The sequence below is a fragment of the Acytostelium subglobosum genome (assembly GCF_000787575.1).
Source record: "Acytostelium subglobosum LB1 DNA, scaffold: scaffold7, whole genome shotgun sequence".
Taxonomy (NCBI): domain Eukaryota; phylum Evosea; class Eumycetozoa; order Acytosteliales; family Acytosteliaceae; genus Acytostelium; species Acytostelium subglobosum.
The window spans coordinates 393,778-421,767 of NW_012236526.1; the positions used below are offsets into that span (position 1 = coordinate 393,778).

General features: G+C 44.9%; 13 protein-coding genes across 13 annotated transcripts; 6 read left to right on the top strand and 7 right to left on the bottom strand.

Annotated features, from left to right (window-relative positions):
• Nucleotides 1–347: 347 nt before the first annotated feature.
• Nucleotides 348–2,618, top strand: SAMD00019534_040440 (hypothetical protein; the record flags this gene model as incomplete). Its single annotated transcript, XM_012900549.1, has 4 exons — nucleotides 348–1,523; nucleotides 1,581–1,769; nucleotides 1,835–2,477; nucleotides 2,575–2,618. 4 exons carry the CDS (start codon nucleotides 348–350, stop codon nucleotides 2,616–2,618), a joined length of 2,052 nt encoding a protein of 683 aa, XP_012756003.1.
• A 440-nt stretch (nucleotides 2,619–3,058) lies between these two features.
• Nucleotides 3,059–5,926, top strand: SAMD00019534_040450 (hypothetical protein; the record flags this gene model as incomplete). The annotated part of the gene is made up of 8 exons (XM_012900550.1): nucleotides 3,059–3,081; nucleotides 3,168–3,255; nucleotides 3,317–3,475; nucleotides 3,543–3,854; nucleotides 3,933–4,157; nucleotides 4,243–4,318; nucleotides 4,423–4,719; nucleotides 4,782–5,926. 8 exons carry the CDS (start codon nucleotides 3,059–3,061, stop codon nucleotides 5,924–5,926), a joined length of 2,325 nt encoding a protein of 774 aa, XP_012756004.1.
• Nucleotides 5,927–6,043: 117 nt separating this feature from the next.
• On the bottom strand, nucleotides 6,044–10,131 carry SAMD00019534_040460 (hypothetical protein; the record flags this gene model as incomplete). Its single annotated transcript, XM_012900551.1, has 4 exons — nucleotides 6,044–6,414; nucleotides 6,499–6,986; nucleotides 7,086–8,156; nucleotides 8,213–10,131. 4 exons carry the CDS (start codon nucleotides 10,129–10,131, stop codon nucleotides 6,044–6,046), a joined length of 3,849 nt encoding a protein of 1,282 aa, XP_012756005.1.
• A 245-nt stretch (nucleotides 10,132–10,376) lies between these two features.
• Nucleotides 10,377–11,903, bottom strand: SAMD00019534_040470 (hypothetical protein; the record flags this gene model as incomplete). The annotated part of the gene is made up of 3 exons (XM_012900552.1): nucleotides 10,377–11,108; nucleotides 11,181–11,704; nucleotides 11,783–11,903. The coding sequence occupies 3 exons, from the start codon at nucleotides 11,901–11,903 to the stop codon at nucleotides 10,377–10,379; spliced, it is 1,377 nt and encodes a 458-aa protein (XP_012756006.1).
• A 239-nt stretch (nucleotides 11,904–12,142) lies between these two features.
• On the top strand, nucleotides 12,143–12,970 carry SAMD00019534_040480 (hypothetical protein; the record flags this gene model as incomplete). Its single annotated transcript, XM_012900553.1, has 1 exon — nucleotides 12,143–12,970. One exon carries the CDS (start codon nucleotides 12,143–12,145, stop codon nucleotides 12,968–12,970), a length of 828 nt encoding a protein of 275 aa, XP_012756007.1.
• A 133-nt stretch (nucleotides 12,971–13,103) lies between these two features.
• SAMD00019534_040490 (hypothetical protein) lies at nucleotides 13,104–13,625 on the bottom strand (the record flags this gene model as incomplete). Its single annotated transcript, XM_012900554.1, has 3 exons — nucleotides 13,104–13,217; nucleotides 13,291–13,374; nucleotides 13,446–13,625. Coding segments are annotated over 3 exons (378 nt in total), but the record flags the coding sequence as incomplete, so codon positions are not given.
• Nucleotides 13,626–13,855: 230 nt separating this feature from the next.
• On the bottom strand, nucleotides 13,856–14,599 carry SAMD00019534_040500 (hypothetical protein; the record flags this gene model as incomplete). Its single annotated transcript, XM_012900555.1, has 1 exon — nucleotides 13,856–14,599. A coding segment is annotated over one exon (744 nt), but the record flags the coding sequence as incomplete, so codon positions are not given.
• Nucleotides 14,600–15,758: 1,159 nt separating this feature from the next.
• On the top strand, nucleotides 15,759–18,268 carry SAMD00019534_040510 (hypothetical protein; the record flags this gene model as incomplete). The annotated part of the gene is made up of 2 exons (XM_012900556.1): nucleotides 15,759–17,294; nucleotides 17,372–18,268. 2 exons carry the CDS (start codon nucleotides 15,759–15,761, stop codon nucleotides 18,266–18,268), a joined length of 2,433 nt encoding a protein of 810 aa, XP_012756010.1.
• Nucleotides 16,025–16,393, bottom strand: SAMD00019534_040520 (hypothetical protein; the record flags this gene model as incomplete). The annotated part of the gene is made up of 1 exon (XM_012900557.1): nucleotides 16,025–16,393. A coding segment is annotated over one exon (369 nt), but the record flags the coding sequence as incomplete, so codon positions are not given.
• A 197-nt stretch (nucleotides 18,269–18,465) lies between the features above and the next one.
• Nucleotides 18,466–19,083, top strand: SAMD00019534_040530 (hypothetical protein; the record flags this gene model as incomplete). Its single annotated transcript, XM_012900558.1, has 2 exons — nucleotides 18,466–18,545; nucleotides 18,621–19,083. 2 exons carry the CDS (start codon nucleotides 18,466–18,468, stop codon nucleotides 19,081–19,083), a joined length of 543 nt encoding a protein of 180 aa, XP_012756012.1.
• Nucleotides 19,084–19,190: 107 nt separating this feature from the next.
• SAMD00019534_040540 (hypothetical protein) lies at nucleotides 19,191–22,315 on the bottom strand (the record flags this gene model as incomplete). The annotated part of the gene is made up of 2 exons (XM_012900559.1): nucleotides 19,191–21,272; nucleotides 21,347–22,315. 2 exons carry the CDS (start codon nucleotides 22,313–22,315, stop codon nucleotides 19,191–19,193), a joined length of 3,051 nt encoding a protein of 1,016 aa, XP_012756013.1.
• Nucleotides 22,316–22,962: 647 nt separating this feature from the next.
• On the bottom strand, nucleotides 22,963–24,726 carry SAMD00019534_040550 (hypothetical protein; the record flags this gene model as incomplete). The annotated part of the gene is made up of 1 exon (XM_012900560.1): nucleotides 22,963–24,726. One exon carries the CDS (start codon nucleotides 24,724–24,726, stop codon nucleotides 22,963–22,965), a length of 1,764 nt encoding a protein of 587 aa, XP_012756014.1.
• Nucleotides 24,727–25,711: 985 nt separating this feature from the next.
• Nucleotides 25,712–27,579, top strand: SAMD00019534_040560 (hypothetical protein; the record flags this gene model as incomplete). The annotated part of the gene is made up of 3 exons (XM_012900561.1): nucleotides 25,712–25,999; nucleotides 26,071–26,220; nucleotides 27,184–27,579. Coding segments are annotated over 3 exons (834 nt in total), but the record flags the coding sequence as incomplete, so codon positions are not given.
• Nucleotides 27,580–27,990: the final 411 nt, after the last annotated feature.

Genomic DNA, 27,990 nt, shown 5'->3' on the forward strand with positions numbered 1-27,990 from the left:
ACCACACTCACAAGGATTAGATTCTCAAAATGATCAACGATGTCATGGAAGACCATCAAAGGTTTGGGGTGAATGCGAGATTCAAGCTCAGTGAAATTTACATTCGAATTCTCTCTCGTTTGGGACATCACACTTCTAAAGGACACCTTTTACCTTGATATCAATCAAACCTCATTCTCTCTATCAATCAACTGTAACATTTATATATATATCACTTTGTTATTATCTCATTAACTCAATCACATCACATCACATTACATTATATCCTTTCATTCAAATACTATCATTCGTTCAATCAATCAATCAATCAAACATAATTTTATACATAGAGATAGATAGAACGGAGAATGAAGAAGAGAATAATAGTTAGATTCTATGTACAGAAGAAGGTTGAATATGGTCAATATCTAAAGATAACGGGGTCTGTACCTGGTCTTGGTTATTGGTCAGTGGACAATGGAATAAGGATGCAGTGGACAGAGGGTGATTGGTGGATTGCAGAGTATCAATGTGAGGGTGCATTGTACTCACAACCAAAGAATCAATTCCGTTTGGATCCTGTATTTGGTCTATGTCTAGAAGAGACCAACAACACAGACCTGTTATCAAGTGCCTCGTCCACTCCATCTAGCGCCTCCTCGTCCACGTCATCATTCCTTCTCAACAGCACACAGTCACTGTCGCCCAAGCTCAAGGGCGTCTCGCCACAGTTCATCGACCTCGAGTACAAGTACGTACTGTTTGAGAACTACACCACGGCTTGGGAGTCTGAGCGCAATCACAAGGTCAGCTTCATGGTGTGGTCCGACCCATCAGTCGCCAAGGACGTTGAGGACATCCTCATAGAGATACGTGATGAATGGAATGGAGGCAACGGCGTCTGCCCCACGCTGGACTTCCAATCGAACCAGCCCATAGTCCTGGACCGCTCGGCAGCTCATTACTCATCGCCGAGCACAATGGGACTCGGCAGCTATTCCCCGACCTCGTCCAGCTCGTCCATATACTCGAGCTGCTCGTCATTGCAGCTGACTGACAGCGAGAAGCAGTACTGCTTCCTGCATCCGATGGACCCGCACCCTGTACCCCGCTACCCGGCCCAGATCTGTACGTTCATCGTGGTGGGCGAGGGCAACACCGACTCGCACAGCGTGCTCCTGGTCAGCCACTTCTTTGGCTCGGAGTTCCAGAACTCCATCCAGATGATACCAATCGTGCAGCTGGGCGTACCCTACACGCTCTGGGTGGGCCAGCTGTACGCGCCACAGCCAATCAAGTTTGAGTACAAGTACGTCGTGGTCAGCAATAACAATCGTGGAATGTTCTGGGAGAAGGGCACGAGATACTTCTCATCGTCGACACAAGGTCCTCGACTCCTAATCAACAATGATGGCCCATTGCGTGTGTCTGATGCCAGTCCATCATGGATAATGACTGGTCTCGTTGGACTTGTACAGACTGACTTCAACTGTGCCCTAGTATCCGTTGTACAGATGTTATATCATATATCACCTTTAAAGAATGTAAGTGATGATTACTTTGATCATGGATGTACAGTCACTGACATACGACCACAACAGGTATTATTGAACCTAAGGGGAAAGATTGGATTCCCATATACTCAATGTCTGGCCAATATATTCACATCGATGGAGATGGGCTCTCAAACTACGGAGCTCCATCCACTACAGACAATGATTGGAAACTGCTCAGATGCAGCCGAAATACTAAACATAATCCTGGTTTCTCTAATCGAGGAGGTATCAAGGGTATGTATCATCATTCAATCACTCAATCAATCGCTCGATCACTCACTCAATCAATATACTTCTAGATCTCACAAATATCGAGTCATGACAATATAGTGATTGATCATTTGTTTGAAGGAGAACTTACACAGACATCAATATTTGTGGAGCAGACTACATTGGATGGACAACAACAACAACAACAACAACAAGGAGAGATAACAGCAGTCAAGACACATAAGGAGAAGTTTGTCAATATTATACTTCCAGTCCGTGGATACACATCACTAGAGTCATCCTTCCAATCATACAAACATAATATCGAGCATTACGAATCACCAAACACAGTATGCGAGACAACAATCACAATGGACATAATACCAGATATATTCATAATTCAACTTGATCGAACATATTATCAATCATCATCATCATCGAACTCATCCTCGGATAACCAATCACAGCAACAACAACAACAACTTGTTAAACTAGTTGACATGTTCTCATTTCCAAAGAAGTTCTATCCGACGGATAACAATGCACAGTATAATCTAAAGGCTATTATATGTCACACTGGCTCTGTGGATGCGATCAACAGTGGACACTTCTTTATATACGTTCGTCGTGGCAAGCAATGGTACAAATGTGATGGTGCCACAATCCTAAAGGTTAGCCAGCGAGAGGCAATCAATGACAGCTATGGTGGTGGTGCCAATGATTCATATGCATGTAAGTTATAACTTCATACGTTTAGATTGATTGAGCGATTGATCCAATCATACTGATCCTACACAACTAACTCATTCAATCAATCAACCAATATCAGATATACTTGTTTATGAAAAGTTGGTCACACTGGAAAATAGATAATAATATTAGATACATAGTTATTAAACAGCTTGATGTACTTATTGACTTAATTAATCATCAAACTTCAAATGGTAATATCAAGGTCTCAACTCAATATTCAAATCAAAACCTTGGTGTTATCATGGTCTTCTTTTTGCAAACTTAGTTTGCAAAAGCCTCGCAGAGTCACACCAGTCATTTTTTTTTGAAGACTTAATTTATTTTCAATCAAAGTCAATCATTTCATCTCTTTCCCTATATATATATAAGTAAATAAGATGTATCTAAACTTATCTATACTAAATATAACTTTATTATTCTTATTAATATTAGTTGTTAGATCTGACAAGATCAATGAGTTCCTCGACAGTGACTCTATAACTGTCGGTTATGGTTGTGTTGAGACCACTCTAACTCCTCTACCAAACTCAATTATTAAGTCGAAGGACGCTAGTATCGTGATGAACTTTAATCAAAGACAAATGTAAGTATTCATCAATCCACTCTATCATATCACTCATCTGATGAATGCTAACATTATTTCTATCAATCATACTCAACAATATATAGGAAGATAGCCGATTATTCAATTGACACAACTGACAATGAAGTATTACTCAGTTACACCAAGACCATCATTGGTGAATATCCCAATGTTGTAAGTAGAAATAATGAATATGGCTATCATAAATAAGAAACTAACATTACTTAAATAATAGTACTTCATTGATCTGTACACCAACCGGACCATTGCTCCCATTGGATTGGTTGTGGTTGATGATCAAACCATCAAGTTCACCTTCCCCACTCTCCCAATCTCTGACAAGTTGGTGTATGGATTCAAGGACATCTTTAACTGGAATGGTCATTTTATTGGTGTAAGTTACTCCTTCATTCATTCAACTAATCCCTATCAATCAATAATACTAACATTTACCCATCCAGCCTCAATACGCGGGTGTCTACTCTACGACTGAGCAACCTCCTGCCCCAAACACCCTTCCATCGAGGTCCAAACTTAGTCTTTGCCCACTAACCAATCCTACCTGGTTTGGAGGTGATACCTCAGTCCAACCATCGGTGTCCCCAATGGCCAAGTTGGTTGCCAATCCCTGCAACTCAACCATCTCCATCTGTAAGCCAAGTGATACTTTCTACTATGAGCTGGAGCTTGATCTGCGCCTCTCAAAAGGTAATCTAACAATTCAATTCTACCAGTTCACATTCGCTGGTCAGAAGTATAATGTCAACCTTCCTGTATGTATCTACATTATCCTCGATATCTTTCACTATTACCTATGACTGACTCTTTAATATATTTTGTGATATATATAGATTTTGTTGGAGTCATTGGATTCTATTGTTGAGTATCAAATGAACATAGATGACCAGTCTTACCAGTTCATTGGAGAGGGTACGGCTGACCTTTTCCAACCATATGAGCCTCCAAGTGATAAGATGGTTGGGATTGTCAGTCCAAGTACATTCAAATCATACATCAGGTCCTTGTATGATAAGGAATTCCTCAGTGTCACTTTTGGAAATGGATCAGTTGTCCCTGTATGTTTCCAATCTCCCTCAAGTTCCTAATGAGTTTGTTGTAAATGTCACCATCCTAACAATGATCACTTCAATTATATTATAGTTTAACTTTGATTGGATTGGATATTTGGCCAAACCTTCCCAAGAGACATTCATCTTCAACTCAAAGGATGTAGCAAGTATGTTATTCTCTCTAACTGGATATTATATATCAACCGATCAAATCTAATTTGTCTTTGAAATCAATCAATCAATCAATCAATCAATCATTCATTCAATATAGGAATCATTATCTTGGTGAAGGAGGATGGAAATATGTTCTATATGTCCTCTTCCCAGACTAAGTTCTGTCCAACTGGTTCCCCTCGTAACTCTGGTTATGTTGGAAGTACTCATTACTTGTTCCGTAATGGACCAAAAATGAACAGATACCAACTTAACTCCATGGTACCTAAAATCACAAGGACTTTCAGAATCACTTTGTTTGGAAAGTCTTATCTATTCAATACTACTCATCTCAACCATGATGATGACCAGGTCAAAATTAGTTTCCATTTCAATGATGCCTCATATGACTGGAGTAAGTAATAACATTCCAATCGATTCTCAATATACTAACCCAAACTCTATTCTCAAACAAAGTATTGCTTGGCTATTCTATGTTGTACCCAGAGAGTGGTACAATCAAAGGTGGCTTGTTCATTCCAGACACTCAATTTGGATCTAACCTCGATCAAATTGGTGTTACACCGGACAAACTCTTTAATCAACCCAACTTCTGTTCCCAAGGGGAAGGAAGTGGTTTGAGGAACAATCTCAACTATTTTGTTGCCAGAGGTGATTCTTTCATTCCAAATTACATGCCATTCTGGTCCCAGTGTGATGGTACCTTGTCTGATCGCAGTCACCGTACCAAGTTGTCCGAGGGCAAGTTAACTTGTGATCTAGCAAGCGAAATCGGCAGGTCCATGATCCAATTCAACCAAGGCTCCATCCCTATTCTACAACCATTTGTCAGCCAGCCGACAATCAACCGTACCATCAACTCAAACTACATCGATCCCTGCGAAGGAGAGTTTACAGTTGATGTCTGCAACTCAGGCCAGGTTGAAGGACTTTTCTTCATGGATTTCTCTTGCAACAATGAGATGGGAGAGGTTCTTATTGAACTGATCAACAGGTTCCAGATTGTGCTCCCAGGTCAATGCCTTCCATTCTCCACCAGAATTGTCTACAAGGAGTATCCAGCCAAACCTCTGCAGTGTCGAGTGGATATGTCCATTAACAAACAACTGCTCTGGATCGATGAGGGAATGAAATCGACCGCCAACTTCATCATTCCCATGTACCCATCTTGCACAATGGTCAACCCTTGTTTGGAGGTCATCTGCAAGCCCAAGCTGGATATTATCGAATACCATCCATCAGAGTTTATGAAGGTGGGCCACTTCCTATATACGTCCAACTTTGATGTGAAGATTAAGAACTCTGGAGATGCAGGTGGATACTTCAAGTCCACTCTCAATTGCTCCTCTCCGATCATCAAGGATTCGAACTTTGAACATGAGAATGGACTCTATGAACAGGTCACCTACATTGACTCCATGAGCAATGATACTCAAAGATTCCAACTATTGGTCGAGCCTTCTCCAACTCCTAATACATTCTTGGAATGCAAGGTGATGACAACCATTATGAACCCTAGCAGATGTTGGTCGATTTCTGATACCGACACACACAACAACACCATCCTCACTGCCATTCCATACGACCCTCTAGTCGAGTGATTGAATGAGCTAGTGAGTCATCTGGTAACACATCCTTACCCACCATCACCTTTGTTATATATAAGGTAGATCAAATAAACAACTTGGTAATTGATATTAAAATTCATATTATTAATTTCATACTTGGACGTCCACCATGATTCGATTGCACATGTCAATGGTCCTCACGCTTCCAACCTCATAAGCATGATGACGAACTAAGTTGAGAAGTTTGTTGATACAATTTTGATCGATACCTGCTCGAGTGTAGCAGCCACCACAACCATCTCCATCTCCTTCAAACATATAACTGATCAAATGATGATGGTTATTGTTCAATGCCACTTGGATGCTTGGCATTGTTGGGATATGTCTCTGGAGCTGGGCAGGCGTGACACATCTTTGATGTATCAAACGGAGATTGCTCAGGTTGCCATCCCTGCAGGCTTGGTTGGTGATGAGTTGTAATGAGTTGGACTTGTAGTTGTCCACACTGAGGTAACCTTTGTCTAAAAGATATGCCAATACTGATGGGTTTAAGATCGCTTTCAAACTGAACAATGATTCTATCCTTTCATTTGGACTCCAGATACCATTATTGATGGCCAGTGTGAACAAATGGTCAACTGATTGGATAGGTTCACCATCGCCATTCTTAATACAACTTTTGGAAAAGTGGTCGATCGCCTTCCTGATAGCCTCTCTTGTGATAACAAGGTCCAATGGGAATGTTGTGTAGTGATCGATTACCAATTGGATCAATGATATAGGTCTTTTCAACACATAGGTCAATAGTGAATTGTTTGGTTTGAAGTTGATACCAAACTTGAGGACCGTATCAATTGTCACCAAGCTGCCAGGTTCTCCAATGCGATCGATTAGTTTTATCATATCCCCCTGTAACATGGTGCCCGGCTCTGGCTTCATCTTCCTCGCCATGTTAAGATTGTCCATCCCCAACGCTTTTGAGAATGCAGCCTTACGGTTAAAGGGTGGGAACTTCGAGGCATTACTCTCAATGTATTCAATGAAGTCATTGTTACCAGTCGCTATCGCATCGGTCAGACAACCAGTATATTGGCTACAATCGATGTTTGGATGTTCCAACAAACATTTGATCAAATTGATTGAATTGATTGAGTGATCTATAAATTCGATCTTGTCTGATTGATTGGCATACTTATCTGCCAGATCTGACTCCAATTCACTCATTAGGAAGTTGAACACCTCCAGATGTCCATTGACCAATGACGTTGATACGGCATTCAATACATGCTTCGAAGATTGACTGTTGTGATCTACAATGAGTTGATGCATTCTCTTCACAATGACCAAGTGACCACCTGCTACTGCAAAATCAAACAGTAGAGTGAGGAGTTGATAATGACCATCATCGGGATGTGGTGATGATGAAAGTAACATGTTAAACATATCCAAACTTCCACTGTTGATAATTCGTTCGAATAGAATAATCTTATTGATCTCCACTACATCTCGAAATGGATGAACTTGATGTCTGTTGAGAATGTATCTAAAGACTGATGTGACGTTGTAATCAATGACGATGGTCAACATGTATGAGAGCAACTCATTTGACATGAACATATAATCATCCAAGAGTGTGATCATCTCCAATGCCCATGGTTTGGTCAGCCAGGTGTCACGGAAATTGTCCAATATATGAATATCATTAATCATCTCGGGATCTATAACACTCGTCTCAATGAGTCTTTGAAGGAATGCTGGATGATTGATTGATGGCACTAGTTCATCTGAGAAGTAGCAGGGTTTGTCAGTCAACCAGTTGATCATGAGGAATTGCTCAAGTATCTGCTCCCAGTGTGGATGTGCACATGATGACAAGTCTCCAAGATTCTGTATGTTATTGCGAGCACGTGTGCTCATGTTGGGATTGGCAATGAGTGCATTCAAAGCACGTGTGTCACCTTGAGAGAATGCTTCAGTCAACAATGATGTATTGAATGGATACGTCGTTGGGATAGATTGGTATGCATTGAGGAACCATTCCGTAGCACCATATTTGATGTAGTCTCTAAGGTTGTGATTGTCCAACAATCTTGAACCCTTGATCACTTTGTCTTGTATGGAGATGTGAATATATCCAATGTGTTCCATGATCAATGGTCCAAGCTTCCTATTACCAAACACCTTGTGGACCAATTCCTCCATCCAACTTGAACATGCCAATCTATGTGGTTGCGCCGCCAAAGGTATGAGACTGGACAAGTCCCTACGTTAGTTGTATGTCTTTGTATGAATGAATGATGAATGATTGTTATCACTTACTCTCTGAGATGATCATCACCATTATCATCACTTTGGCTGAGTGGTTGGATGTGTTTGATGCATAGTTTGATCAAGTGTGTTGCTCCGACATGATAGGCTTTTTGGAGGATAGTATGGAAAGCGCGCAAACGATGTGACTTGGACAGATTGTTGAATATATCTGAGTTGAAATGGTATTCCATTGAATGATGAGCATTCTCTTTGACCATATTCTTCAAAGTTCCAAGACTTAATCCAAATGTAGATACCAAGTCCTGGACCTGTGGTCCAAACTGTCTCTGAAGTGCGATGATATAATCAGGCCGGTCATTGGTCAAAGCAACTTCGACTATTATCTCGAGATCAGATTGAATCTCTTCAAATGTGAACAAACTGATGATGTACTCAAACACCTCTGGAGAGGCATTATGTGCCGCCCATATACAGCATCTTGTGTCCTGCCTGACTTTGATTGAGTGCTCCAACATCATCTTGACCTCATCAATGGTTGCTATCTGAATGAAACTTGATCCCTGCTGCTGGTCCAGATCAAGGCTCATCTTCAAGAGCTCCAAAGTCTCGCCACATCTACGCTTCATGGCTGATGTCAATGAATGTCCACTGATCTCATAGGGCACATTGAACTTGCGATGTAGCGCCTTCATCACAGCAGCCGAGTAGCCCGCAGCCACTGCCATTGAGCGCGAGGCATAGTCTTGTACAGAGTGTACGTCCTGGATCTTGCAGTTTTCAATGAACATGCAGACAATGTCGGCGGTGATGTTGGTATCTTCCACCGGTGCCCACACCATGTTGAGCAGTGACTCGCGATCAAATACGAGTGGAGGTGATCGTGGTCTAGAGATAAGTGTGGCCATTGATGCAGACATTCTGTTGCAAAGATTTTCATTCAAACTCTTGATGTGAGTGATGAGTAGTTCGGCACTGACCAGGTCATCAGTGCGGATAGCTGCCAAATAGGAGACGTGAATCTTGGATCCAGTCTCATCCAAACTCTCAACTATTTGATCCTCAGTGTTCATATGGAGTGTGCCATTGCCGACGTGATGTGTGTGTAGGTACAAGACAAAGTCTTCCTTGCCGTATGACACTGCCTCTTCAACAAAGTCTTGGATGAATATCTCCTTAAGGTATTCGGCACCAAAGGATGTTTGACTGAACACAAGGAAAGCGTCAATGCTTCCATACTTGGCGCAATATACAAGGAAGCTTTTGAACTTGTTGGTGGCGACACCGGTGTCAGGGAAGTTGGCAAAGATGTACTGGATATTTTCGATTAGGTTGCGCTTGATTGAGTGCTTTAGGACTTGTTCCCAAATGTGGCGATACACAAATAAGCAGCCAAACTCCTCGTGAAGTACCTTGAGCACGCCTACTTCGATGTTACGTCTCTTGAACTTGAAGTACTCGAGGCGATTCACGGCATTCTCGATCGACTTTTGGATGTACACGTCTTGGTCCTCGTTGGGATCGTTGTCTGAGGGCACGAGATCATATTGCTCCTGCGGTATGCAGCCTCTTGTCTTTAGATGTTGGAGCAGGGTTCGGACAAAGTGTTGGTCGCCATGGGTGATTGCAATGGGCAGGCAGGAAACAAAGTCGACACTCATCGATGAGAAGCAGGATGTGGCGGCGATGTATGATTGTAGTATGTCAACATTGCCATGTCGGCATGCATCTTCAAGTCTGAACACCTTTTGATCAATGATCATATTGGGATGTTTGAGTAAAAGATTGAATACTAGTATGTTGTTGCGTAGTGCAGCTTGTCGTAACAATGTAGTATTGATTGGATAGTTGGAGGCTACTTCATTGAATGCCTTGATGAACATCTCTGTGGCATTGTACTTTAGCATCAACATCAGGTCGCCACTCTGATGCAACACCCTGCCCTTGATCGTTGTTAACTCTTTATACATCTTTTGATGGATGTTACTGACATGGTCAAGTATACGTCTCCACAGAACATGGTTGTGGAACACGTCATAATGGATACTTCGAGTGTTATCCATGGATGATCACTCACTGTTATGCTTATCTGTACTGATATTAATATAATTACTTAGTTATTGAATGAATGAAATGAATGAGGTTGATCAAAACTTGTAAATGTAGTGATCATCGATTATTTATACAAGGTGGATGGTAGTTGTTGCTAATTTAATCAGATCTTCTCCTTCTCAATGATTGTTCCGCTATTGTTGTTGTTGTTGTTGTTGTTGTTATTGGTTCCTGCTCCAATTGTTACTCCAACTCCAACACCTCCACCAACTCCCACACCACCTCCACCTCCAACACCAGCGCCAGGTCCGCCAACTACTACGCCAACAACACTGGTGCCGACGCTGCTGGTGCTGCTACTGTTTGGTACGATTGTTTCTCGACCGTCATCCATGTCCTCGCGAGACTGACCATCTCGACCAAATGCCTGGGAGCCAGTGGCTGTGTTCTCGTGTGTGATCGACAGAATCCTCTCGCACTTTAGCTTCTTCTTGACACGCTCGTTGTCCTCCTCGGACAGCAGCACTCTCCTCGGCTGATCCTCCATCTTCCTCGAGTCATCTCCATGCTTGATGTAATAAGAGCTACTGATATCATGTAGCGGTGTTGGTGCAATGCGATTTGGATCGTCGACCTGTCCTTTGTTGGCATGTCGGCTACCCTTGGCCGGTTGCTCTGTCTGTTGTTGTTGCTGTTGTTGTTCGTTGTTGTTGTGATTTCCATTGACATTCTTTTGTTTGTTTCTGCCTGGATCCTTTGTTGGATCGAGTGATGGAGTGATGATATTGGGATTGGTGATCGTTGACAAGTCTGCCAACTTCCTCTCCATCTTCCTCTTTTGTTTGTTCTTTGTCTTCTTGAGTGTATGTGGGTCTGTTATAACCTCTCCAAAGAGCTAATGATTGAATGAATGAATGTTAGTATATGATTGATCAATTGATTGATTGAATGATTGACCTGAACATACTGGTGTCTTGGAATAGGTATGTTTGTCTGGGAATTGTGGAAGGAATGAAGGTACATGTGCTGGAAGCTCGACTGCTGCAGCGGTGGCAGCAGCTTGTTTGTCTGCTCCCTCCTCCTTTTCCTTGTCCTTGTTGCCCGAAGCTTCACCATCAACCATTTCGACATCTTTGTTATTGGCACCAGATGATGATGATGAAGATTGTGCATTGCTACTTGTACTTGATGTCTGTGCATTGTTGTTATTGTTGCTACCACCTGTACTACTTGTAGTAGTAGTACTAGTAGCTGATGACAATTGCTTCTTGCTTTGTAGTTGTTGTGCCTCGGCAATTCGACTTGCTGGCAGAGGGAATGGAGGTATCGTCTTTGCAAATGGTATCTCATCTGCCTGTATCAGAAAACGTTGTAACTCATTCATATCGATCGACATATCCAAGAATGCCTGATGTACATCATGAAAGTTACATTCAGATCTACTCGCTAATTCACTATACTCTCTTGCTCTCGTTCCAATCTCTTCAATATCTATGTTTGTTTGATTGATTGATTAGTATGATACTTGAGTATGAGTATGTTGCTCATTGTTTGATTGATTGATCATACATAAAGCTATTATATCAGTCAGTGATTCACAAGCAGACTGTGATATTGCAGAGAATCTAAGTCCATGTGATATTTGAGCAACTACAATACGACAGAGTGCTCTAGCATAACTGTCGCTCATAATTATAATGTTGACTCCTTTTGTGAAGTCTGTATAATGAGAGTATATATGATCTGATTGAATAAGTATCTGTATCTGTATAAAGTAATGGAGATAACTAAAGAATGAAAGACAATGAATGAGGTGGCACAAGACTTCATCATCTTCAATTTTTCAAGTTATTGGCGCGACTCACTATGAGGGCGAGTTCATTAGCTCGACCCCAACAATCATCTGTTGCACTTGAAGATTAGACAACAATGACAACACAATCAGACAAAGATACATTCGTTGAGACGACAACAATGACACCGACATCAGATGAGAATACAACAACTACTACTACAACAAGATATCAAGTCGATAGATCAATAGCAATTCAAAGAGTTAATGATATACTTCATCCTCAGTTCGACTCGTTCGGACAGTACTTGTTGAAGGGAGTCAGGTTTGGATTCCTGACGGGTATACCAATGGGACTTATTATACATAGATTCATCAAGACACCCGACAACATTCTATTGTCCACACTAAAGTCGACGATCAACATGACATTCATTGGTACCTCTTACATGGCCACCTCCTACGTGCTGGACAGTCATCTGCTGATACCTGGCATATCAAACGCGTTGGCTAGTGGCGCCGTCAGCTGCGGCCTGGCCTCAAGCGTCTTTGGCGGACTGAGACAGTTCCCGGTGGGCGCTGCGGCAGGTGGCATCATAGCCGGCGTGGGACACCTCGTCCATCGCACGGTCATCGCGCCGCGCCCCAAGGCTGGCGAGATTGGCTCGCAGGCAGCCAACGCCAAGGAGCTGACACAGTTGGTGAAGCAGTACAACATACAGCTGAGCCCAATCGACACACACATCTATCGACGTCTACTCGAAGACGAATCACTTCACAAGGATGATCTGACTGCCATCGAGTATCTGAAACAGCTGTCACCACTTCGCGAAGTATCACCAGACGAGCGCGACACATTGCTAAAGATGAGGACACATGGACAGATCAATCTACCTGGTGCATCATCGCCAACGTCCCTCTCTCCAACAGGTGGTAATGTTACACCTTCGAAGGAAGATGATTGATTGATTGGACTTCAAATAAACAACCTGTTCGTTGCTGCTGTATGTTTCATCGCCGTCGTCGTATTCGTCGTCGTCGTCATCTTTGTCGTCTTTATCGTCTTTGTCGTTTCATTTATTATTATTACTCGTTGTTCTGAACATCTTGATAGATCTCGTCCTCCTTTAACAACATGTTTGGAATGCCCTGATCGATCAAGTACACTCTTTGACAGTTTGGACATGTCAGTGTTCCTGTCATGACCTTGACCTAAAGTTGATTGATTGTTTGATAAGATTAGACATGATCTATCTTCATTCATTCATTCATGTATGATACCTACGTTACAAAGTAGATTATATAGATTCTTTAGGAACTCCTCATCCTCATGAGACTTGTCTGTTACTTCGCCCAACTGTATATTAAACTGTGAGAGAGTGATGCATCAGTCAGTATTGATGAACCATGGTGATACTAGCATATCATCAATCAACGTACTTGCTTGGCAGCCATCTGTATACCATTCCAATCGAGCTTGGACATTATATTCTTGACAAACTCATGATTGAACTCTTGATTCAATGTGACAACATCCTTAACCTCTAACTTCAAAGGGAAACCTCTTCCCACACACTGTCTCTTTGTACAAGCCATCATATTATATGTTAGAATCTTCATCTTTTACTTCTTCTTATTCTTCTTTGTTATGTATATATGTATATATATCTATATTAATAGTTTGTTATTATAACTACAATGTTTATCTCACTTTGTTCCAAAAAGTGTCGTTCGTCAAACACGAACACCCCTTCAACAACCAAATACACATTCATACACATACATTCTGATGTTGACGATGATGACAATGATGTCATAGATATATATATGTTTATTATTACTACTTAGAACTTGATACGATAGGTACCAGCATGCTTGAGATGCTCGATCTCGTCTTCTAGTGGCTCCATGATTGTTGGAAGATGCTTGGCGATGGAAGGTCTCTGGTTCATGCGATCCAACCATGTCATGACATTGGGATACTTCTCATGATGTGGAAGGAATCCCTCACGAATGTATACAGCCCATGCATACACTGCCATATCAGCGATGGAGAATTGACCACCGGCAATCCAATCCTTATCCTTCAATTGTTGATCCAACACAGTGTACAGTCTATCGGTCTCCTTGTAGTATCGTTCCTCAGCGGCGGGCACTGCCTCGGGGGCAAAGCATGAATAGTAGGTGTACTGGCCGTTCATTGGGCCCAGGCCGGAGATCTGCCAGGCCAACCATTGGAGGACGTCGGCATGCTCACGTGGGTTGGTCTTGATGTCTGGAAGGAACTTGCCGTGCTTGGAGGCGAGGTAGAGCAGGATGGCGCCCGACTCAAAGATGGGCAGTGGTGGACTGACGGTGTAATCAATGATGGCTGGCACCTTTCCATTTGGGAATGTCTTTTTGAATTCAATCTTCTTTGGACTCTCGTCATTGAATATATCAATCTCCTCGTACTTGTAATCAATTCCAAGCTCATCAAACATAATCTTTATCTTCCATGGATTGGTAGTACCGCATCCATAGAACAAGTATGGCTTTCCTTCGTTAAGGATTTCAGAGTTTGAAGTAGTAGTTGACATTTTAAAAAATGGTAATTATTATAATATTTAGTTGAATATTTGATTGATTGATTGTTTGGTTGTAGTTTGTTTGAATATGATATTGACAGTCTTGATCAAATTTAGTTTAAATAGGATATCAATCGAACAAACAGTATATTCCATTGATTGATTAAATGTAAATGCCCAATATTTGACGTTCCATATGGAATTGGATATTTTTATGTTTGTTCAAAAATGTTCATAAATAGAAGATCAGCGAATGTCCTTCCATTTCGAAGTTTCCCGATCGGTCCGACCAGTATCGTTACTTATACTTTCGTAAAATATATTATTATTATAAAAACTCAATCACATATAGGATAATATTATTTTTATATTATTATATTTATTATATATAATAAATATTAATATGATCAATTGGAGTTTCATATGCACTATCGTAATAATCACAAAGTGTGAGCGTGGTAGGGGTTAGTGCCATCAGTGTTACTCTAATTGATGGTAACACTACAAAATAAGGGCTCAACTCTATTGATGACCAAGTGTGTGTACACATACACAATCATTAAATACTTGTGGCCACATGTGATAATTGTATGTGAATTCTTTATATGTAAAGTGTATTTACAGGCAGTAGCCACTATTCATATGATACAACAATTACCCTACACTCTCTTCACTACATTGTATGATCTAATTGATCATGTATTATTATTCACTCTGATTGATTGATTATTAGATAAAGATAGAACCATTTATTAATGGTTATTCCTTCGAGTATGACTATAAAGTCTATAAATCTAATATCAATATTTGTCATTATTATTATTATTTCAGCGACTACTACTAATGGTATGATTCCATCCAGAAAAAAATCTCAAAAACTAGTGAACTAATCTTTAATCAAACAGCTGATAGATCACCATTGGCACCACAATGTCGTAGTTATAGTTGTCCGGTGGATCAGGTGTGTGTAGCATGTCTTGGAGCACCTATGTGCATGCCGATATGTAGATTCCTACAATGTAACACTCCAAACACTCAATGTACGATTGCTATTGGTACAGATGGTCTGTTTGAGCCAAGATGTATCAGACTTAGTCTTCCGACCTCATCCCCATTATCAACTACATCTGCAACATCTGCAACATCTGCAACATCAATACCAACAACAACCACAACATCAACACCAATGACTACATCGGTATCATCAACAACAACATCAATACCAACTACTTCTATACCAATGACAACATCTTCTTCTGAACCACCATCATCTTCGGATTCACCATCCTCTGAATCATCATTATCATCTGAATCACCTTCATCTGATTCAGAATCTATGTCCTCAGAGTCAAGGGGACCTTCATCTTCAGAGTCTATTTCATCTTCATCTTCTGTGGAATCAAGCGAACCAGGTCCAACACCAAAACCAACTTCGACTCCCACTCCTCAATCATCAGAGCAACCAACAGAACCACCTACGGAGCCACCAACAGAACCACCAACAGAGCCTCCAACTGAGCCTCCCACTGAGCCCCCTACTGAGCCTCCAACCACCAAACCAACTGAGCCTCCTACTGAGCCTCCAACGACAAAACCAACTGAGCCTCCAACAGAGCCTCCAACTACAAAACCAACTGAGCCTCCAACTGAGCCTCCAACGACCAAACCAACTGAGCCTCCAACTGAGCCTCCAACTACAAAACCAACAGAGCCACCAACTGAACCTCCAACTACCAAACCAACTGAGCCCCCTACCGAGCCACCTACCGAACCACCAACTGAGTCACCAACTCCTGCACCAACACCAGTCAAATTCGATTCTTACTTTGCCCAGTCACATGTGCTGCCGCCTCAAGGAAAGCCTTGGAATCTCAAGGGCCAGAAGAATGAGCTTCATCTTACCGGCGATCGTGATACACTTCTGATTGTCAAGGCCAAGCCAGTCCCACCTACCACAACAGGTAGAAAGTTCGTTCGCAACGCACATGCAGACGACTTTACCGCCCCGCCCAAGGTCGACATCTACACACCAACGGCTGCATGGACGGTCAACAACCCAAGCGCTGTGGCATTGGCAACAACACTCACAACCAACCCACCAGCACTCCTCCCGCCAACCGAGTCCAAAGGCGACCCGGTCTTCACCAATGCCTACTCAGTGCGCATACCTCGCAAATTCATCAAGCCTGGCATGAAGCTGGTGGTCGATGGTGACGAGACCCAGGCCATCTTCCCCAAGGTCGGCATGGACAGCACGATGAAGTTGTTCATTCTACCAATCTATTTGCTTGGTGCCAGGAAGGGCGAGGAGATACCACTGAGCAGGCTGTACCCTGAGGAGGTCAACAAGAAGGCAATGTTCCAGGAGTGGCCTTGGGCAAATCTCGATGTTGGCATGCATCCAATGTGTGACCTGACCTCGAAACAAATAGCCATTCAACCAATCAACGGCAAACAGGCATATAAGATGGATATGACCAAGACATTATCAGATCCAACGATACTGATGCCAAGTCTCCTTCCACTTCTAGCTGCCCTACAAATTGCAAGTTGTGATCAGTTGACTAACATGTTGTACTACGCTCCATTGATTGTCTTGGATGGACCAACTGGAAACAATATCAATATCCCATCAGGACTTGGTGGCAACAGAGTTGGAACAGGTGATGCAGAATACACCGGTATATTCATCCAAGAGATGGGTCGTGCCATGGGTGCCCGTGTAAGTGTCAATGTACCCTCGCCTCGCTCATTCACTCACTTACTCATTCAATCATTCAATCAAATGAACATATATAGAATGCTGGCGATGCCTATAATGATGGAACATATCCTTATGTGGATGGAAGTTTGTTTGGCTCGGTCAATGGATTCGATATGGATCACAATGAGTTCTTGACCATCTTTATACCTTCAAACTCAACAGACTATGCCACATGCAAGACTACTAATGTGTTGAAGGATGGCAAGTGTGTGAAACAGGATCCAATGAAGGATGGAGCAGGTGATCAATCAAAAGGCTACATCTACACAATGTTCTCAGACTTTAACCAAGGCCTGTTCCAACGTTATATCGAAGGCACATTAATATACCGCCCTGATAGAGATGTCTATGAGTCATGGGATACGACCAACCTGGCATGGGTCGAGCGTCCAAAGGTACTCACTCGCGACAAGGGCCTTAATGGTATCAATGATGGCTTGCCCAAACAACGCAATGCCTCCATCTACACAGTGGTCATGCAGTACAACTCTGCTGTTGGATCGACCTGTGGCGCGGACTGTTCCATCGTCTATCCACTGTCCCAAAAGCACTTTGGAAACATGGCCGACTACATCGATCCCAACGACCCTGTTCAGCTCAAGAGGATCACTGATCCCTCTGGCGACCTGTCGCAGTTCTGCTACGCGTCTGGCTGTGACTACACGATACGCGTCACCTATGCCGATGGCACCAAGTGGACCAAGCTCCAGCAAAAGGGACAACGTGTAGCTTCCCAGCCAACATCAGACACACTTGATCCCGAGACACAAGACCCAACCAAACCCAAGAGTTTGGTATGGTTTGTTGAGAACTTCCCTGCCTTTGTCAATGGGGACATACTTCCAACATTAGTCGAGCTACTCTGGACACCCAAAGGATACTCGGGTCCAACGCCATCCAATGCCAAAGTACTTCTAAGTCTTCCTGTATAAAGAATCATCGTCATCAGCAATAAAGAAGAAGTAGAGACGGCAAGTGATTGTAGAAGTGAGTGAAGAATGGTCCAACTTCCAATTTTTGAAAAAGACGATGATTTGATCATTTTGTGTGTTTGACATTACTTCTGATCAACTCGAGTTCCTCATTCAATTACAATCGTACACATACATACATATATACTTTATACAAGATGAACAATCTGTCTATAAAGTCACTGACAAGATCATTGACCACCTTGTCAGTAGCCACAGAATCACCTCTATTATACAGGTATGAATGAATGATCGATCAATCACTCAATCAATCTATGAAGCGATGATTAACAAAGAATGAATCAAACAATAGGAACTATGGTCGTGTTATAGACACTATTGAAGTACCAGAAGGACTTGAGAGGTTTAATAGACCACATAGACGTCAACCTACACATGCTCGCAAGCGTAGAGTAGTTAGATTGATTCAGACTAGAGCCAATCTTAGACTTAAGGAGCATCAGAAACCTATTAGCAACTGGCGCAATGCACCACAGAATCATCTGCCCAAGTTTGATGAGAGCAAGGTCAAGCCAAAGATCGACTACAAGGCACGTGTGGATCAGCGACTCGACGAGCCATTCGGCTGGAGGAAGCGTCAGGAGCAGCGCGAGCAGTTCATCAAGCAGAAGGAGGAGGAGTTCCTCAGCCAGCTGCGAGTCAAGAGAAGTCAGCGTGAAGAGGAGCTGCAGCGAATGAACGAGGCCAAGCGCGAGGCATTGGAAGCAAGACGTCTGCAACAACAACAACAGACACTGCTATCGACGTCAAACTAAAGCGAGCGAACGAATGACATAGACAACAGATATATATATAAATGATGATGAATCAACGATTAAGATACACATAAGTATACACTTTATTGATCAATCAATCAATCGATCTATGCCAGGAGACGAGTGATGAATGTGAAGAAGGCAAACTCTGGGCTGGACAGACCACACTCGTAGACGAAACGACTGGCGAGGTAGGCGCCAAAGATGGCCTTGACGTAGGGCACGGGAACACGCTCGACAATAGCATCAACACCAACAAGACGAAGGAGCTCGGGTGGACAGGCGGCGGCAATGACCTTCTTTCTGAGCACAACGTTGTCCCAGAGTGGCGAGCTCTGGATCGAGTCGTTGAGCGAGTTGATCTTGTCTGAGATCAGGTCGGTCAGGATGGTGCGTGGCGTCTTGGTCTTGGCGTTCTCGCGCCAGATGCAGTCAAACTCGAGACGGGCGTTCTCCTCAATCGTGCGATGCACGTCACCAATGTACGCCTGGTAGAAGGCGGGCACGACGCCAGCCTTGACACACATGTGTTGGTCAAACTCGGCGTCGTTGAGTGCAAGCGCGGACAGGACTTCGAGCGACGATGATGTCACACCTCCCTTGTTGGCTGAGGCGTCCTTGAAGATGATGGCACCCTTCTCCTCGAGGATGAGACGGGCCTTTTGAGTGAAGAACAGGTTGGCGCCCTCGACGATGATCGGGAAGCGGCACTCACCATTGCTTGTGAACAGTTTGTCGACGTTGGTGATGCCAACCGCTTCTGGGCGACCACCACATGGCACAAAGATGTCGGCGGCGGCCAGTGGGTGCAGATGGAAGTTGTTGCGGAACATGAGACCGCTCTCAACAAACTCGCCACCTGGCAGTGTGACGTCATTCTCGGCTACGTCCACTAAGAAACCATTAGCGCTCAAACGCGTCTTGTCAAAGAAACGAGCCATCTGACGCTTGCCGGCGACACGCTCCAACTCCTCGCGGTTCAGGCCCAATGGGTCGTAGAGCACACCACTGCCATCGACAACACCGATTGTCTTGTCTTTGGAGATCTTGATCTCGTTGGAGCCGAGGTCACCGTCTGGACCACCAGTCTGGAACTTGCTGCATTGAGCTTCGTCGCGACCAAGCTTGGCCAACGTGCCAAGTACGTATTGATGTATCGAGCGAGTGGTCATGCCGTACAGGTCGTGAGGGATACCACCGCGTGTCAATGACTTGCCAGTGGTGAAGGCTTTCCAGAAGTGTGCCCCGCGTGCCTTGGCATGCTCCGAGGCCCAGTCCATAAAGTCTGCTGTGCCCTCGTCTGGGCCGAGGAAGAGGATCTCCTCGCGAGCATAGTGATCGACAATCTCGACGTTGGGCAGGAGCAGGTCGAGCAAGCCATCAATGTACTTCCTAAAGGCCACCTCAGCCTTGTTCTGGTGGTCGAGACTGAGTAGCACTGTTCCCTTGCTGCCACCCTCGGGTATGTCCTTGTTCTTGGACTGCTGTGTCGAGGCCAGATTGTAGTTCTCATCGAACAAAGACGAGCTGTTGTGGTCGTACTGTGTGCCATTGAGAGCGCGGATGATACGAATGCCACCACGAGCAATGTCGCGGAAACGGATGTGGAAGCCACGGAACTCAGATCCCACGACAAAGAACACGGCAAATGGACGTGAGGCGTACTCCTTGGCCGAGAGGAAGCCTGGGTCCAGACGGAAGGACAGGGCAGTCTTGGTCTGCTTGTAGAAGTTGGTCTTGAGGAGGTGTCTGTTGAAAGAGAGCACAGCGCCAAAGATCTGAGTGTCGAGCTCGTTGTTGACTGAGCGCTTGATCTGGGCTAGGATCTCCTGGCCGTGGTTAACGTCGTACTTTAGTGCACCGCCAGTGTTGGAGGCGTTGTGGTAACGCTCAAAGTCGGTGTATAGGAGCTTGACAAGCTCGGGGAACTGGACGATGGCATCACGCACACGGCCCTCGGTGAAGGTGTCCTTGCTTAGACGGGTCTTCAACTGGGCGAGCATGGACTGCTTGGCAGGGTCGTCACCAATAGCTTGTGCCAGGGCTGAGTACTCGGTGGCATAACGGTTCAAGAACTGATAAGCGAACTTCCAGGCAACGTAGGCATATGTCACCTCTGGGAAAGACAACTGATGAGACAGGAACAGTGGAGTCAATGAAGTACGTGGGAGTACGTATACCAGTGATGCCTACATTGATTGATTGAATGAGCGTGAGTGATTGAGCGATTGGAATAGTTACATCATACAAGGTGGATACATACCTGCTCAGCAATCTTGTTGATGAGTGTGTTGATGTCAACCTCGGGGTGGAGTGGACGGAGATAGACAGAGTAGATGACGATGCCATTGGAGAACTGCTCGACGTCCTTGTGTGTGGCGTACATTTGGTGGAAGTGGTAGAGCTCAGAAATGGCCGACCAGTATGAGTGGGTGGATCCACGACGGTGGGCAATGACAAGACGAGCTCCATTGGACTTGTATGGGAAGTGCTGGATGACTGGTCCCAGACGATGTACTGCCTGCGACATGATGTCCGAGTAGATGGTCTTGGTCTCCTTGGAGGCGCGTGCCAAGAAGTTGAGATCGCCAACTTTGTTAAGGTCGGTCTCCAACTCTGATGTGACGTTGCTGTTGGCAAAGACTGGCTTGGTTAGATGGTAGAGACGCAGATGGATGGGTGCATCGACCGACACTGTGCCCGTAGTACGGTAACAGGCCAGACGGAAGCCGTGTGGCGCATTGACATCAACCTTAGTAGATTGGTTTCCCTCTCCAAAGTACTGAGACTCGATCAGTTGCTCGATGGCCATGGCTGGAGAGTCGCGCTTGCCTGGGTTGGAACGTGTGATGAAGGTGGCCGAGCCCTCGGTCTTGGACTGCAGCTGGATCTCCAGCTTGGAGCCGGTGGCATGTGAGATCATCTTGGCGGCATAGAGCGACAGGATGTGCTTGGCAACGACCAACGATGGAGTGCACTCAAAGTAGCTGTTGTCGAGTCCCAGCTTGCAGTAGAACCAGTTGACCTCGTCGTCGATGCGAGACTTCTCAATCAAATGCTCGGTGGACAGCATGGTCTTGACCTCGTGTGCCTGCTGCTTGAAAGGGCAAGCCTCGAGCAAATCCTTAATTGGCGAAGCAACATCCTTTGCACCAGCGGTGAAGTAGGCCGGTACCTTATTGGAATGAATATTTTGTGTTATCTCTTGACTGGCAGAGAGTGATTCAATCATTCTTTCTTTGTTTGTTTGAATATATCTATGTATAACAATATGTTAATGTTTATGTGATTGATTGATTGATTGATTGATTAGAAGATTGATTGATTGAGTTGATGATGGATGTTATGCGTCACCTCACTCTCTAGCCTTTGTAAGTTGGTTGGTAGTTTGATTGACCGTCTCTCTATTTAACCTTGCTAGACCATCCATGGTTCCCTTGTTTCTCCCAGCACCATCACTCACTTATGATGAATAAATAACCTTTGGGAACTCGATCAATCACACACCCATAATGATCGACTCGAGTGTGTGAGTGTGAGTGAAGGGATGTGTGGTGTGTGGTGAGTGATCAATGATGTTGTGTGGGGAAATTTCAATTCCAACGTGATTTACCACTGATTAATCACAAGAATGATCAACCTATTCCAGTGAGAATACTCATACAGATAGATAGATAGATACACACTCTGTATATCAAGTGTTGCCAACACAACATTCAATCACTCACTCGCTCACACACAAGTTCGATGAATGTACAAAGGTCACTTTATGTGTGATTGATGATCATAATGAATCAATCAACGACATTGATTGGTAATTGCCAACCAAGTATACTTGTGTGTTAGTTAGTTGGTTAGTTCGATAGGATAGGTAGTCGTTTATGGAAGAGCGGCAACGTAGGCCAACAAATTCTTGAAGACTGGAGTACCAAGTCCAGTGATTGGGTCCCAACCAGCGGTGGCGTAGAAGCCGTCGGCCTTGGTGCAGCACTCCTCAGTGCAGAGGTTGTTGCCAATGGTGATGTCGTTGAAGCAGCTGGCTGGTGCACTGTAGAGCAATGGGTTGATGAAGCCCAGTGGACTCTTGCCGGCGTTCAGACGGAAGGAGTTGAGCAGGGCGATGATACCACCCCAGACTGGAGTCGAGGCGGAGGTACCGTCGACGACCAGCGAGCTGCCGTGCTTGTAGATGACGTAGTTGTGGCCGAGAGCGGCAACGTCTGGGAAGGCACGGTTGGAGGCGTTGAACTTGGTCGAGTCTGGGAGGACTACGCCCGAGCTGAGGTAGGCGGCAACTTGGGCCGACTGGTACGAGGGCATTGGGGCGTAGGTGGAGAAACCGCCACCACTGGTGATGAGGGCCTCTGGGTGCGAGCACACGATCTCTGAGGTGGAGTTGGCGCACTTCTTGTCAGTGCAGAAGGGTGGGATTGCGTCGTCCGACTGCTGGCTGGCGGCGGGGGCGGCGGCGAGCATGGTGGCACCGACGGCCAGGACGTATGGTGACGAACCTGGGAAGGTGTTGGACATTGGGGTCTTGGTGCTGAGGCAGTCGTTGTTGGAGTCACCTGGGGCGCCCTGGTCACCAGAGGCGACGACGGTGGTGATTCCACGGACTCCCATCTTCATGAACTCGACGTTGACACGGTTGATGTAGTCGGCGTTGGTCTCGTTGCTTGGGCAGCTGACCAGCGAGCAGGTCATGTCCTCGGGCCAGCCCCAGGAGATGGAGACGACGAGGGGTGCGGGGTAGGTCGAGGCCATCTCGGCGACGAACTCGTACATCCAGCCATCGACAACCCAAAACCAGAGATCGGCAGACTGAGCGGTGGCGCCACCGTACTGGACGTCGAGGATCGACTCGTCGTCTGGCAGGAAGGTGTCGAAGCGGCCGACGGTGTGGGACACGTTGAAGGGGGGAATGCCCATGAACTGCGAGAAGGTCACGAGGTCGGCGGGGAGGAATGCGTGGTCGTTCTGGAACTCAGCAAGGCAGAGCGATGAGTTGGCGTTGTTGGCGTAGCCGGATGGGATTCCGTACACATTCTGGATGGTCTCGGGGATGACGTATCCCTTGTCGACTGGGGTGGCACCGGCGGTGACGGTCTGGCGACGGGGTGCGGGGCGCTGCTTGGTGTATGGGAGCTCGGTGATACCGGCGATCATGTGCACGGCGCTGTCAAACTGGGCGGGCACGGTGTACATCTCCGAGGCACGGATGATGTTGTAGTTCTTCTTGATCTTGTGAGCATAGACGTACATGTCGACGGCAAAGATGCTCTCGATGGCCTTGACGGTGGCCTCAGCCTTGATAAAGTCGCGGTGGTTCTCAATGTTGAAGGCGCCGCTCTGGGTGAGGAAGGCGACAATCTCCTCAGAGACGTGGTTGGCGGGTGCCACCAAGTCGAGGATCTGCTCAACGCTCCAGTGCTTGCCGTAGTTGGCCGACGAGGGGTCGGACACGTCGTACAGGGTGTTCTCGAGTACGTCAATGTTTTGCTGGCGGAGTGCCACGCGGAACTCCAGCACCTCGTTGGCTGGTGCTCTAACAGTCTGTCTCCAATGCTTTGATTGACGCTCAGCTGCTGTTGAGGCAGATGCCAACAAGCAGAGTGCAATAATGACTGATACAAATAACTTCATTATATATTATATATGTTTGATTGTTTGATTGAGTGATTGATTGATTTGTTTGATTGATTGAGTTTTTGAGTGAGTGCAAAGCTGCAAGGCAATGGCCTAGGCCGTGTCCGTCCCTCCGACAAGCACTGCACGCATACAGCAGCAAGTGACCCAATGATGGGATTGTTGGATGGACAGTCGTGTGTGTTTGGCCCCCTTTGTCACTTCATGATTGTCATCGTGTTGCGCGTTCATTCATGCCAACATTGGTACATCCCACACACTCTTGATGGATATTTTAGTGAATTGTTGAGTCAGAAGACTCCAAAGAACAAGGTTTGGGTAACTGGGGAGATAATTTAAGGACTCAAACCTTCTTCTACACATTCCAAACCATTGAATAACTTTCAATCTACTATTCCAATAGTTAGTTATAAATATACACGATCAACATCATATTTATAAGTCCCTTGTCTCTTAGTTTAGAATACATTCTCCAAGGTGCTTTACGACCTAATTTGGAATTGATCATCACTTCACCATTGTGATGATCACAACAACATTCATCTCATTCATGCACTCATCAAAGGTTGTATTCTTTGGAGTTGAATCATAGGACACATAAGACCTCATTGGATGTTGTCAATCTTATGTGAGTGTTGGAATAGAATGAATGATTGAGTGAATGAATGAGTGATTGAAACCGATTGATGAACTTTGATAAGACACGGAACTTCAAAAAGTTATTTTATTTCTGTTTGGAATAAAAAAAACCAAATTCTCTCACCCTCTTCGCGTTCAAGTTCAACAACTCACTCACTCACCAACATCTCTATCTCACCGTCTATTCATTCCATTCACTCACTCACTCATTTATTCTTTGTTTGATAACTTTGTATTATATTTATATATTTATATATACTTATATATTTATATATAATTATAATATATATTATTATATAGTTGTTGTAAGAGTAAATAGAATAGATAGATAAATATGGACAGAGAAAGTAGATCAAGGTCTGGAGAGAGACGTGCCGATTCAGGCAATGGAGAGCGTGGAAGTCGTTCGAGAGATCGTTCAAGATCGAGATCAGGCGATAACAACGGTGGCAACAACAACAACCGTGATAGATCAGGATCTCGCGGTGGAGCCCTCGCTGAGGGACTCGAGGACCGTCGTATCTACGTTGGTCACATCTCAACCAAGACCAGACGTGACGACATTGAGGACAGGTTCAGAAAATTCGGAAAGATTCTAAGTCTTGATATCAAGGCTGGTTATGCTTTTGTTGTAAGTTATTTAGTTTATTATTTGTTTGTTAAATATTAATCAATCAAATAATCGATCAAACAAATAAATAGGAATATGAGGATGAGAAGTGCGCAAATGATGCCATTCAAGAGATGAATGACATGGATATCGATGGATCAAGAATCCTTGTTCAAAAGTCACATGGCGGAAGAAAGAGAAACGCTGATGAGTGTTACATCTGTCATGGAAGAGGTCATTGGTATGTATTATTATTGATTGATTGAGTGATTCATTCATGTACTTACTATGTATTCATGTTCACATATTTAGGGCTCGTAACTGTCCAAGGAACAACTCTAGGTAATTATCTCCTCTTTAACCCTATCCCCCAACAACAACCAACTATCACCGCCGGCCTCGTCTCGCCCGCTACACGCCACTATCCCATCATCCCCCATGTCATCACCTCCACCCAGGTAGCAAGAGAGAGAGAGAGAGAGAGAGAGAGAGTACTAGTACTGAGATATCATGATTGTGTTGCTATGCTATTGCTACTGCTGCTGTGTTCGTCTATCGCCATCATCACCAACCACCCTCGCACCGCACCGCACCGCAATCGCCGTTCGCCATCCGTTCCCCGGCCCGCCCCGAGATGAGACCTGGAGGAGATCGAGCCCAGTCCATCGTCGTCGCCTGCCCCCACTTGCTGTTCACCATCTTCATCATACTACTGTGTTGGTTGTTGCTGCTGCTACTTTTGATGTGATGGATCTAGCCCAGCCAAGGCCATTGAATGAGAGGTGCTCTTGAGAAGGCCAGTGAAGCTGAAGCTGAAGTGAAGTGAAGTGTTGTCTAGCGCGCCTCCCTCCAACCACAACCAAATCAACCAACCCAACCATTCAATCAATCAAATGTTGTGTGCTATCCATCCATCCATCATCCCTCCGCCATTGCCAAACGCTCCTGAGCTAAGCTTTGAAGCAAGCGATCGATCGACGAAGATGAGCCGAGACTGCCCCATCCTCCCTTCGCCAACTCAGTCCGACGGCCATGCCATGCCATGCCATCCCCTTTGTGTTCAATGTTGTGTTGCACCAACCCCCGAAGAATCCAATGAGCATTCTGCTGCCGGGAGAATCCAATTCGAATGAGAATCGTCGCGAGGCATTGTTGCAAGTACATCATCCATCGCTCAAACAACTAACAAACCCTTTTGATCACCCTCATATAGCCGCGACGTCAAGTGCTACAGCTGCAACGGATACGGTCACTTTGCTCGTGACTGTCGCTCGGCCTCGGGTGGAGGCGGTGGCGGAGGCGGCCGCAGGGATTCGTACCATCCCTACCGCAGGTCGAGCAGCCGCGACAGAAGAAGAAGCAGCAGGAGCAGAAGCAGAAGCAGAAGTGGACGCAGAGACAGGAGCAGAAGCAGAAGTGGAGGACGCAGAGACAGCAGACGCGAGAGAGACAGAAGCAGAAGCAGAAGCAGAAGCGGACGCAGAGACAGAGACCGCAGAGACAGGAGCAGGAGCAGAAGCGGCGGACGCAGAGAGAGGAGAGAGAGGGAGAGAGACAGATCCCCAGCGAGGAGCTCTCCAGGCAGGAGAGATGGCGCCACCGTTTAATGATCGAGTTGTTAAATGGTAATTAATGTACTTGCTAACAACATTTAGTGATGCTGTCGGTTCGCTTGAGCAATGATCATGATACTTGCCCAACGACCCGACATTAGCATGTGCAGTGGCGGCAGAGTATATATGTGTATGTGTGTTTGTCGGTGTTGATTAGTTAGTTAGTGTTTGTGTCAACGCAACAGAAACAGCAGCAGCAACAGCAACAACAACAACAGATAGGAATAGAATAGAATAGCAATAATAAACTTCAAATCAATGATGTATTGATCTTAACTTCTTTTTCTCTTTCTTTGATCTTGACCATAACCCTTGCCTTCTCGCGCTCGACCCCCACACCCACCATCTTGTGATCGCGCCATCACAATGTCATTAAGCCATGCCACACCCATCAATCAA